This window comes from Equus caballus, chromosome 11 (assembly GCF_041296265.1).
Source record: "Equus caballus isolate H_3958 breed thoroughbred chromosome 11, TB-T2T, whole genome shotgun sequence".
In the NCBI taxonomy this organism is placed as follows: Eukaryota; Metazoa; Chordata; class Mammalia; order Perissodactyla; family Equidae; genus Equus; species Equus caballus.
Genome location: NC_091694.1, coordinates 33,381,394 through 33,394,253, shown reverse-complemented (window position 1 = coordinate 33,394,253; position 12,860 = coordinate 33,381,394). Strand labels below are relative to the sequence as shown.

The following is a 12,860-nucleotide window of genomic DNA, read 5'->3' as shown; positions in this document are numbered from 1 at the left end:
TAATAGTAATATGGTGTGAATATGATTGTGAGCTCTACTTTGAGGAGTGTGTTTATTTTTTCTTGATTGATTTTTTTTTCCCAGCTTTTCTGAGGTATATTGACAAGTAAAATTGTAAGATAAAGTGTACAATGTGATAATTTGATGTACGTTTGCATTGTGAAAGGATTCCCCCCATTGAGTTAATTAACACATTCATCACCTCACGTGTAGCTTTGGAATGTGTCTTAGAATATAATGTCGAATTCCTGAATTAGAATATATGTATACATTTTCTCTCCAGTGCTCCACTCCAACTACGAGAACTAGTAAACTGTCGTTGGGCAGAAGAAGTAACACAGCAGCTTGATACTCTTCAACTCTGCAGTCTCACCAAACATGAAGAAAATGAAAAGGACAAGTATGTCCTCAATTTCTTTACTCAAGTATTTCATAGATTTCTGCCATATGTTATTTTAATGACACTATTAAAAGTTTCCTTTTAGTTTCATAGGTGAAACTAAATATAGTATATTTAGTATTTTTCCTCTGGTGTGATGTGGGTATCACTATTTGGAGAGACCCTTCTCACTCTTGATTGGATTCTTTTATTTCAGCCTCTCGTAAAAGGAGTGGAACTGACACAGTTTGTGTATCTCTTTGCCTTTTGATGCCTACTGGCCCCGCCTTAGGTTTGCTGAAGGTGTATATAGGCCATTGATTAAGAATTGTTCTGGTAAAGTTCCTATGTTGTAAAAGCTATATTTTAAATTTGACAATTTGGAGCTCATGCTAAACAAGCTTCCAGACAGAAACTAATGTGCTATTTCTTCATACTTTTATTAATTTCCTGTTTGATATTCAGATTACTTATAAGTGAGAAATATAAAATGTAAACCATTTTAGATATTTTCTCTGACTCATTGTACTTAATCAGTGAAAAGCCTTTTAAAAGAATGTGACACTGTCTCCTTTATAGGCAAGAGAGAAATTAAAAAATTTATTAATGGTGGTAAAATACATATAACAAAATTTACTGTCTTTAGCATTTTTAAGTATACAGTTCAGTAGTGTTAAGTATATTCACACTGTTGTACAATCAGTCTCCAGAACTTTTTCATCTTGCATATTTGAAGCTCTCTACTCATTAAACAATAACTCCCCATTTCCCCTCCCACCAGCTCCCAGCAACCCCATTTTATTTTCCTTTGCCAGAAGTTTGACTACTCTGGATACTCATAAGTGAAATCATATAGTATTTGTCTTTTTGTGACTCCCTTTCTTCACTTCTCATAACATCCTCAAGGTTCATTCATGTTGTAGCGTATGTCAGAATTTCCTTCCGTTTTAGGACTGATTAAATCATCCATGATGTGTATGTATCACATTTTGTTTATCTGTTTTTCTATTGATGAACATTCAGATTGCTTCCATTTTTTGGCTATTGTGAATAATGCTGCTGTGAACATGGGTGTTCATCTCTTGTAGACCTTTCAGTTTTTTTGGATATATACCCAGAAGTGGTATGACTAGATTATGTGGTAATTCTGTTTATAATATTTTGAGGATCCTCCATAGTGTTTTCCATGGCAGCTGCACCATTTTGCATTCCTGCCGAGAGTGTACAAGGGTTCCAATTTCTCCACTTCTTTGCCAACACTTGTTTTCTGTTTTTTTGATGACAGCCATCCTAATGGGTGTGGGGTAATATCTCATTGTGGTTTTGATTTGCATTTACCTGAGGAGTAGCATGTTGAACATCTTTTCATATGCTCGTTGGCTGTTTGTACATCTTTGGAGAAATGTCTGTTTAGGTCCTTTGCCCATATTTTAATTTTTTTATGTTTTGTGGTTTTTTTGTTGTTAAGGTGTAGGAGTTCTTTATATATTTTGTATATTGAGGCTTTTTCAGATACAAGATTTGCAAGTATTTTCTCCCATTTCATAGATTTCTCTTTCAACTCTGTCTGTTGTGTCTTTTGATGTACAGAAGTTTTAAATTTTGATGTCTTGCTTGTCTATTTCCACTTTTGTTGCGTGTGCTTTTGATGTCATATTCAAGAAATCATTCCTAGGGGCTGGCCCCGTGGCTGAGTGGTTAAGTTCGTGCACTCTGTTTCGGCGGCCCAGGGTTTTGCTGATTCGAATCCTGGGCGCAGACATGGCACCACTCATCAAGCCATGCTGAGGCAGCGCCCCGCATGTCACAACTAGAAGGACCCACAACTAAAAATACACAACTATGTACTGGGGGACATTGGGGAGAGAAAGGAAAAAAATAAAATCTGAAAAAAAAAATCATTGCCAAATCCATATCATGTAGGTTTTCCCCTGTGTTTTCTTCTGAGAGTTTTATAGTTTTAGGTTTTTTGTTTAGGTCTTTGATCCATTTTAAGTTAATTTTTATATATGATGTAATCTGAAGGTATTTATCTGCTGGGGCTGCTGTAAGAATAGCACAGACTAGGTGGCTTAAACAACAGAAATTTATTTTTTCATGGTTTTGGAGGCTGGAAGTCTATTGTCAGGGTTGTTTTCTTTTTTCTTTTCTTCTTTTGTAACATTATGTAAATGTCAAGTGTACATCATTATTTCTGTTTCTGTGTAAATTACATCATGTTCACACTCAAAGACTAATTACCATCCATCACCATACGCTGTGCCTAATCACCCCTTTTGCCCTCCTATGGTTGCTTGCTGGTGAGGCCTCTCTCCTTGGATACAGTTCCTTCTCCCTGTGTCTTCACCTAGGTTTTTCTCTTTGTGTGTACACTCTTGGCATCACGTTTTCTTCTTGTAAGGACACCAGTCTGGTTGAGTTAGGGCTCTGCCTTTATGACTTCATTTAACCTTCCTTACCTCTTTACGGGCCCTATTTCCAAATACAGTTACATTAGGGCTTCAGCATAGGAGTTTGTTGGGAGACACAATTCAGTTCATAACCAGGTCCAATGTCATTCTTCTGCATGTGGATATCTAGTTTAAGGGAAAATTTTTAAAATTGAGTTGTTCGCTTATGAAGATCTAGTATAACATCGTGCAGTTAATCTCATGTCTTGATTATTGTTGGCATTGGCCACATGTAGGAGAAGTATTTGTGCATGCATACATACTCAAGTAGGTATAGCCACATAATCTGATTTGCTCAAAATGTAGTAGTAGGATAGAATTTATCATCTATAATGATGCTAGGAAATGATGTTATATTTGTACTTTATTTAGAAACTAGTCTTCATTTTTTATGTGATTGTAAAGTCCTTATAGATTAATGAAAACAATATTCTTAAAAAATTGTGGTGCTAACTTCAGTAGCACATATACTAAAACTGGAACAATACAGAGAAGATTAGCATGACCCCTGCGCAAGGATGATGTGCAAATTTGTGAAGCATTCCATGTTTTTATAAAGCAATGTTACCTCAATAAAATAAATAAATAAATAAAATTTAAAAATTGTGTCGCATGTATTTTTTTAGCTTATTTCATAGAAGATGTGGAATACTTTTCTGAGATAAACATAAAATTGACTGATGTATTTGCCCAAACTTAGGAATTTGTTGAGCTAATTATGTTCAAATTTAATTTAATTTATAACTGTGTTTTCTTTTCATGATATATAGATGTGAAAATCACCATGAAAAACTTAGTGTATTTTGCTGGACTTGTAAGAAGTGTATCTGCCATCAGTGTGCACTTTGGGGAGGAATGGTGAGCAGAACAAATTTAGTATGTTATTTTTAGTTAGAGACTAGAAAACACTAGAGTACTTGTTTGATTTAGGTAGAAAATAATGTCGTTTTACTCTGTTTATCGAATGAAAATTAAATGCATCTGCTTTTTGGCAGAAAGTATTGTACCTGTTCTTATTCCAGAAAAACTTCTTTTATGGGAAATTTTCATGTAGGATGTGTACCCCTTACATAAATATTATATTTCAGTGGAAAACCTATAAAATGTGTAGTCATTTGCAAATCTTTTGTTGTAGGATGAAGGTCTTTTCTTTGATTACATACGTGTCAGTTGATCTGATGTCCTGACCAAGATTTCCAGTTTTGGTTTCTTTAAAGTGGAACAACTTTAGACATTTGTGAAATGAAAAATGTTCGCAATATGAATGTAAACGTCTAGATTTTATGATTCACTTTTTATTTTCTTTTTTTCAGTCTAATTCAAAAGTAGTTTTTTAAGGTAACCTACCTTTATCAAGTTTAAAACATGCAAGTTAGTTTACCTAGAGACAGCTTTTCATTTTAAAGTCATGTTCTATTGTTTAATTAATATTTATTTAAATTATATACTTCCAGTAATAAATAGAATTAGCATAAGTAGGTTTGAGAATAAACACAGTAGAGTCTTGGTGGGGAAAGTTTAGTCATAGTGGGAGCAGAAGTGGGTAGACATGTAGAGGTCCCTGTTAGCAATGGGAATTGATCCTACTTTGGGCATCAGTCAGCATGTTTTAGGGAGAGAATGGCAGGCAAGTTGGTTGAGTAGAGCTCAATTCAGAGAGCTTTCTATTAGAGTTTGAATACTAATGTGCTGACTAGAAAAAATTAAGTTTCCACGATTTGTTTACTTAAATAAATGGATTTTGTAAGAAGCAATGGAAACATTCTTTTCCATGGTTCACATCTTTTTTCTCTTAGAGACCATGACTGGATGCCTTGGTTGAACAAGACAGTTCTAATAAGAACTTCTCTGTTACAGGAAGTTTCTTAAAATAGAAATTTAAGTTCTATTTACCAATCAAGTGAGTTATAAATTACAGTACTAAAATTGGGTAGAAAACTGATTATAGGTTGTTAGCTCTAAAAAATTGTTCTTTGAATACAACTGGATTCGTGAGGCTGATTTGTGCAGGTGTTCTGTCTCCACAGTAACTGTTCATGACATGAGAATAGGTTCATTGCTTTTGCTAATAGTGTACCATGGGTCTTTCTAATTTATTCACTTGTGCTAGAGATAGGGGGTTCAGTGATGAACAAGACAGATCTCAAACGTCTAGTTTTGTATTTAATTGTTGTTGTGATAGATATTAGGATGATTCAAAGGATGAGTAGAAATGAAGAGATGGAGAGTTTGGGGAGGGAGGATGAAGAAGGAGAATTTCTGAATAAGAAGGAGTTACTTTTGTTAAGGCCTGGTGGGAAGTTTGAGGACATGGAAGAAGGCTAGTGCTGACCAAGAGAAAAGTGGCAGATAAGGTTGTGTCAGGTGGTTTGGGCCAAGGTTAAGGATTTTGTTTCTTTCTAATGAATGAAGATTTCTAGATTAAGTGTAAACATTCTGCTAAAATCCTTTATCTACAATCTTGAAGGATTTCCTATATGGGCCAAGTGATTTTAAGCAAGGTCTGACCTGTTTTAACAAAGTAACGGCAGCCGGAAAGATAAAATACATTTGAAAACATTTACTAGTTTATTAGAGTCCATTGAGTATTAATAAAGGAATGTAAATATAGATAAGATATATGAAAATGTTCTAAAACTACTCTTATGAATTTAAATAGCATGGTGGACATACCTTTAAACCTTTGGCAGAAATTTATGAGCAGCATGTTACTAAAGTGAACGAAGAGGTAGCCAAACTTCGTCGGCGTCTCATGGAATTGATCAGCTTAGTTCAAGAAGTGGTAAGACTGCTAGTAAAAGATCGTTATCCTTTGTATAGTCTTTAATATATAATATGTAATTATATTTTTTATAATTTAAATCTCATATTGAAATCAAGATTTGAAAATTTGATAAGATATAGTCATTCTCATCCACTTCAAACTAGCTGAGGAATTTGCATCCAAACCCTTGGCTTGTTCCATAGTTGAAGGTGGAGAATTGCCTCCTCTTACGCAGAAATAGTCAGCTAATGAGCTGAATAAGCCTGTGTGTTAGAGTCAGTAATTGACTCCTAAATAGAGTCAGTATTGACTTTTACAAAGTCATTAAGTCGTGCATTCTTTGGAACCCCTGCTTTTGGGAGAGTTTCTGCTACCAAGAAATGATCTATTTCTGATGCCCTGAGTTAGAACTGAAAGAGTAATATTTAACACTACTCTTAGATACTGTATGGGTTAGACACCTTTGATGAGCTATTTACCAACTTGTAATATGATCTCTATGGGAAAATGTGATAAGCTTCAAACATTTAAGTAGTAAATATACTTGCGATATATTTTGTTTAAGGATGCCAGAATGATAGCTGTTACTGAGGTTTGTGGACCATTCCTAACTTAAGATGTCTTCTTTATTTTACCCCTTCAGGAATCAGGATTCAAATCATCATTTATTACATTCTTTATACAGAAAGTAGTGTTTTTTGAGTTGCATGTATGCTACCTACAATGTCATTTTGGAATATAAACAGTTGGCTTCTATTTAGCCTTCATCTAAGTACCTTTTTTTCTATTCTCTTGGCAATATTATAATTAGGTCATTAGGGAGGGTGTTCTAGGTTGAGATTCTTACTTCTTGTATTTATAATAATAGTAAGTACAGGAAAGAGTACTTTTTATTTTTGGTGGTATGCTATCACGAAATCTATATGTACTTTGTGATCTTTGAAAACCCTAATTTTTTGTGTGTTCTAAAAAAATTAAAAACTTTGTTACAAACTAGATTACATCTGGTTTTTCAGAATTTCCATTTGTTTTGGGTTTTTGCATGATGTAAATTGGCTTTAGTAAATTTTTTTGTTTTTGAATAGTGGTTTCCTATCATAGTTATGATTGGGGCTTTGAGTATGTGTTTTGTGTGTTACCTAAATCAATTTTTTCTAATTACCTATCTTTCTGTTCAACTGTCAAAATATCGTGTCCTTTATTATGCCTTAATTGTTTATTTTTAAGAAATTTTTTCCTGGGACCAGCCCCATGGCTGAGTGGTTAAGTTTGCGTGCTCCGCTTTGGTGGCCCAGGGTTTCGCCAGTTTGAATTCTGGGCGCGGACATGGCACTGCTCATCAAGCCATGCTGAGGTGGCATTTCACATGCCACAAGTAGAAGGACCCGCAACTAAAAATACACAACTATCTACCGGAGGCTTTGGGAGAAAAAGGAAAAATAAAATCTTTAAAAAAAAAAATTGTTTTTCCTGATTCAGTTCAGTGAACAATTTTTTAAAGCCATGAATTTTCTGTGATATATAAACAATGAAAAAGTGTTATTGGCTTACAGTTTTTAAAGTGGAAATCAACTGACTTTAAGAATAATTACAGTGGTTGCATTAATGTCAGTTTGCTTCTGTTTTAAAAATTCTTCAATTAAAATTTTTTTACCTGTTTATCTTCTAGGAAAGAAATGTGGAAGCTGTAAGAAATGCAAAAGATGAACGTGTTCGGGAAATTAGGAATGCAGTGGAGATGATGATTGCACGGTTAGACACACAGCTAAAGAATAAGCTTATAACACTGATGGGTGAGTGTTTTTCTCTGCTGCCGGGATACATGGTGCTTTGAACCCCAATGTTGGTGAGTTGTTACAGGCTAGGAAAAGATTGGTCAAAAAAAAATTTTCACTTATTAAATGTCACTCTGTATCAAATAACATTACTCCAAATCGATACAACTTCTGCTAACCTCATGAGATATGCTTCCAGCTCTTCACACTGATTTCTAAAGAAAGTGATCTGATTTGGCAAGCTTGCCTGTATTGTCTTTTTTTTTTTAAACATGTAAATGAGGTTCTTTCTTCCTTTTCTGGAAGAATAATTTCCATAATAGTAATTCATTTATCCCTGTATGTGTTTCCAGCTTCTTGAGACTGTTTTCCTCTCTGAGCATTCTTCTTTACAGGTTCTTATGTTCAATGAACATACCTTTTGCTGACATTTAACGTAAACATCTGGCCTACTTACTACATTCTTCTTCTTCTTCTTTTTTTTTTTATTTTTGCTGAAGGAGATTTGCTCTGAGCTAGTTATATCCTCCTCTTTTTTTGCTTGAGGAAGATTAGCCCTCAGGTAACATCTGTGCCAATCTCTCTCTATTTTATGTATGGGTTGCCACCACGGCATAGCTGATGAGTGGCGTAGGTCTGCGCCTGGGATCTGAACCCGCAAACCTGGGCTGCCGAAGTGGAACATGCCAAACTTGACCACTATCCCACAGGACCAGCTGGTGCATTTCTCTTTTTAAGCCACAGTTAAATTTTGGGGAGGAAGTATTTCAGATTAGTTGACTGATAAAAACTTGCTTTCCTAGATCTTACTATATTCCTTTTAGAGGAAGCAATAACATTAATTTCACAAAGTATATTGTCATTGTATAGTTCTTAGGTGAATTTAATAAACCTAAATTGCATTTTATGTAAAACTATAGTTAGGGTTAGTTCTGAAATCCTCTTGTCAAAGTTACTGCAACATTAGGTTCAACCCCTTAAAGCTCCGGGAAAATGTTTTAGAGTAGCTATAATGAAGTTTTGCTTACGTGAAATTGGTTCCTTGTCATTGAATATATTCAGTGAGTTAATTTCATTCTTAAACCAATAATGAGCCTGAATGTTGGTGTTTGTCATTTTTAAATAGGTCAGAAGACATCTCTAACACAAGAAACAGAGCTGTTGGAATCCTTACTTCAGGAGGTAGAGCACCAGGTGATGAAATATTAAATGCAGTGAAATAAAATCTTTATCTTTTTTTGTCCATATGCTTTAAACTTTTGTTTTTTTTCTTTTTAACAGAGACTATATAAGATCGAAAGATCTGGGGATCTATATGCTATACTAGGGATCTTTATGAAATAGAAATCAGCTGATTCTTTCAAGTTTTCTCCATCATTGTTGGGAACTAGTTGAAATTATTAAGATTTACTCTGTTTTGTAAGAATGGAATTGTTTTTACTGGGAATAATCCATAGGAATCTGTAAATCTATAAAAGATTAAGATCTTCTGCCATTGGGACTTACGTGGTGGCTTTGAGATAGAATGTTAAGTGCCAGTTACTTTTATATAGTGATTCTTATGCTAAAATTAACGTTTTTATTTATTAAGGAAATTTTTAAGTACCAAATAGATAGAAGGTATTCTTTTAGATGTTTCAAATACAGCAGTGGACAAAATGGCACTGTCATTTTGTCAGTCTGTTCTCATAGAGTTTATAATTTAGATTGGGGTAGGTGGGGTTGAAGCACATAGTGAATGAATAAATAAAATGTGTAGTGTCACTGAAATCTTATCTGTTTTAAATTTCATTTTTGGAATTCTTGAATTCCTCTCTATGCCTAATACACAGCTGTCTTCTGGGACTTTTCTCTTAAATTATCATCTTGGGTATTCTCTTCATTTCTTTCTTGGGTTGAATTTCATGTCTCCTGATTCCCATGGCTTCCACTCTTTTTGTTTACGTGTTTGTTTTGGTGTCACATTTCCTCCTGTAACTTTCCTGAAAGGATAATCAGAATAAATTTTTCGAGACTGCATGTCTGAAAATATTTTTATTTAATCTTTATACTTCATTCATGGTTTGGCTAGTAGGATTCAGTACATATATATTTATTTAAATACTCTTACTTTTCAGTGCTTCCATTTTTTTGGGGGGTGGGAAGATTAGCCCCGAGCTAACATCTGCTGCCAATCCTCCTCTTTTTGCTGAGGAAGACTGGCCCTGAGCTAACATCTGTGCCCATCTTCCTCTACTTTATATGTGGGACGCCTACCACAGCATGGCTTGCCAAGCGGTGCCATGTCCGCACCCGGGATCTGAACCGGCGAAACCCAGGCTGCCGAAGTGGAACATGCACACTTAACTGCTGCACCACCGGGCCAGCCCCAGTGCATCCATTCTTAATTGGTCATGTTGTTCCGCTAGTCCAGAGACTTTATTTTATCCCATCCAGAGAATAAACTGGCAGCCTTCTGCTGGTGTTATAGAGCAAATTTTAAGTAGCTATGATGGAGTAGGGTGGGAATCCGAGGATGTATGTTCTTTTCTTTTTAGTGGCTTTGTTGAGGAATAATTGACAAAAAATAAACTACATGTATTTAAAGTGTATAATTTAATGAGTTTTGACAAACATATACACCTGTGAAACCAGCACAGGTCAAGATGGTGAACATATGCATTAGCCCCCAAAGTTTCTTTGTTCCTCTTTGTAAACTTTCCTGCTTCTCCCCACACTACTGTTTCCACACAACCCCAATCTGCTTTCTGTCATAGATAAGTTTGTGTTTTCTAGAGTTTTATGTAATTAGAATCATATATGTTATGTACTTGTTTTATGTCTGACTTCTTTCACTGAGCAAAATTATTTTGTGATTTGTTCATAGTATCAGTAGTTCTTTCCTTTTTAATTGTTGAGTAGTATTCCAGTGTATGTATGTACCAGAATTTGTTTTTCCATTCAACTGTTTATGGCTATTTGGGTTGCTTCTTGTTTTTGGCCTTTACAAATAAAGCTGCAGTGAACATTCAGGGACAGATCTATACGTGGATATATATTTCTTCTTCTCTTGAGTCCACCTAAGATAGAATGGCTGGGTCAAATGGTAGATGTATGAATAAGTTTTTAGTCACTGGCAGCTGTTTTCTGAAATGATTGTACCATTTTATATTTCCAGCCGTAGTCTACGAGAGTCCCATTTTCTCCACGTTCTTGTCCACACATGATATAGTCAATTTTTTGAATTTTAGCTATTTTCACTTAGTGTATAGTATTTCATTAGGGTTTTTAATTTGCATTTGCCTTATAACTAATGATGTTAAGTATCCTTTCTTGAACTTATTTGTCATCCATATATCTATGTTGCAGTGTCTGTTCAAACCTTTTGCCCATCATTTTATTGACTTGTTTTCTTGTTGAATTTTCGGAGTTCTTTATATAAAGAACTGGATATAAGTTTTTTATTAGATATATGCTTTGCAAATATTTTAAGTCTGTGGCTTGTCTTCTCATTCTCTTTAAAGTGTCTTTTGAAGAGAAGTTTTTAATTTTGATGAAGTGTAACTTATCAATTTGTTCTTTTAGTGTCATAGCTAAGAAATCTTTATCTAACCCAAGATCACAAAGATTTTCTTTTATATTTTCTTCCGGAAGTTTTGTAGTTGTAGATTTTACGTTTAGGTCTGTGTTCCATTTTGAGTTGTTTTTGTATATGAGGTATGGATCCAACGTGGTTTTTTTGTTTTTGTTTGTTTTCATATATGGTTATCTAGTTGTTTCAGCACCATTTGTTCAAGACCAGCCTTTCTTCACTGAATTGCCTTTGCATCTTTTGAAAGAATTGTTGTCCACATATGCATTGCTCTATTGCTGGAATCTATTCTAGTCCACTCATTGATTGATTTTTCTGTCAGTTTGTCATGCTGCATAATGATGTTTTGGTAAACGACAGACCGCATATACAATGGTGGTCCCCTAAGATTATAATGGAGGTGAAAAATTCCTATTGCCTAGTGCCATCATCATAATGTTGTATTGCAACACATTACTCACATGTTTGTGGTGATGCTGGTGTAAACAAACCTACTGTGCTGCTAGTCCTATAAAAGTATAGCACATACAGTTATGTACAGTACATAATATTTGATAAACGACTCTGTTATTGGTTTATGTATTTACTATAGTGTACTTATTATTTTAGAATGTACTCTTTCTCCTTATAAAAATAAAGCTAAAACAGTATGTTGTGTTCCACCAGCAGCAACCTCATACATCTTGTGTTTACCGCATCTCTTGATTGCATCATTTTCTCTTGTGCTTGATTTTTATTTATTTGAGTTTTGGTGTTTTTTTTTTGAGGAAGATTGGCCCTGTGCTAACATCTGTTGCCAGATTTGCACCAGTCTTCCTTTATTTTGTATGTGGGACGCCACCATAGTGTGGCTTGATAAGCAGTGTGTAGGTCTGTGCCTGGGATGTGAACCCCAGGCCGCCAAAGCGGAGCATGCAAACTTAACGACTATGCCACCAGGCTAGCCTCTCTTGTGCTTGATTTAATCTCTTGTTTTCTTCATTATGGCCCCTAAACATACAACACCCCTAGCGTTGCTAGTAAGAAGCCATGTTGGAGTGATTGACCTGGAAACAAAATTAGAAAGGATTAAGGGCTACGAAGGTGGAAAATCAGTAATGGTTATTGCTTGCCAGTCACGCATGTCCCATTCCACCATAGCTGTGATCTTGAAGAACAAGAACAAAATGATGGGAGCTGTTAAAGGATCTGCTTCATTGGAGGCAATGAGACTAAGAAAAACTTGAGAAGGGCCTATATCAGACATGGAGAAACTTCTTTTTGTTTTTGTTTTAAAGATTTTATTTTTCCTTTTTCTCCCCAAAGCCCCTCAGCACATAGTTGTGTATTTTTAGTTGTGGGTCCTTATAGTTGTGGTATGTGGGATGCCGCCTCAGCGTGGCCTGACGAGCAGTGCCATGTCCGCACTCAGGATCTGAACCAGTGAAGCCCTGGGCTGCCAAAGCAGAGTGCGCGAACTTAACCACTCGGCCACAGCGCCAGCCCCCAAGATATGGAGAAACTTCTAATGACCTGGATTGAAGACCAGATGTAGAAGTATATCCTTCTCAGCATGATGACAGTCATGGCCAGAGCAAAAAGTTAGTTTGCAGCATTGAAAGAAAAGACTAGACTCAACTTGATGTTGAAATTACTGCCAGCTCTGGGTGGTTTAAACGATTCAAGAATCATTATTCTTTACATAATGTGAAAGTTAGTCTGTGAGTGCTGATGTGAAGGCAGCTGAAGAATTTTTGGAAACTCTAGATAAGCTGACTGTGGAGGAAAATTACTTGCCAGAGCAAGTATTCAATATGGTGAAACCTCCTTATTCTGTAAACAGATGCCCGAGAGGACTTTCATCCATAAGGAGGCCAAGTCAGTGCCAGGTTTCAAGGCTTTTAAGGACAGAATAACAATCAGCAGGGTTGCAGGCTACAAA

General features: G+C 35.5%; 1 protein-coding gene and 1 non-coding gene across 51 annotated transcripts in view; both read left to right on the top strand.

Annotated features, from left to right (window-relative positions):
• Positions 1-12,860, top strand: part of TRIM37 (tripartite motif containing 37) — a 143,754-nt gene that overhangs the window by 13,142 nt on the left and 117,752 nt on the right. For all 50 annotated transcript variants that reach the window (XR_011423281.1, XR_011423279.1, XR_011423280.1 and 47 more), the window contains exons 4-8: positions 284-400; positions 3,600-3,687; positions 5,489-5,611; positions 7,263-7,386; positions 8,495-8,562. Coding sequence is in view for 21 of the 50 variants with exons in the window: in XM_070227509.1 (XP_070083610.1) it covers positions 284-400; positions 3,600-3,687; positions 5,489-5,611; positions 7,263-7,386; positions 8,495-8,562 (520 nt within the window). In the remaining 29 variants the exon portion in view is untranslated. The remainder of the gene's footprint in view (positions 1-283; positions 401-3,599; positions 3,688-5,488; positions 5,612-7,262; positions 7,387-8,494; positions 8,563-12,860) is intronic.
• On the top strand, positions 3,276-3,382 carry LOC111775821 (U6 spliceosomal RNA). The gene has a single exon (XR_002811800.1). It is a non-coding gene; the product is annotated as a U6 spliceosomal RNA (small nuclear RNA).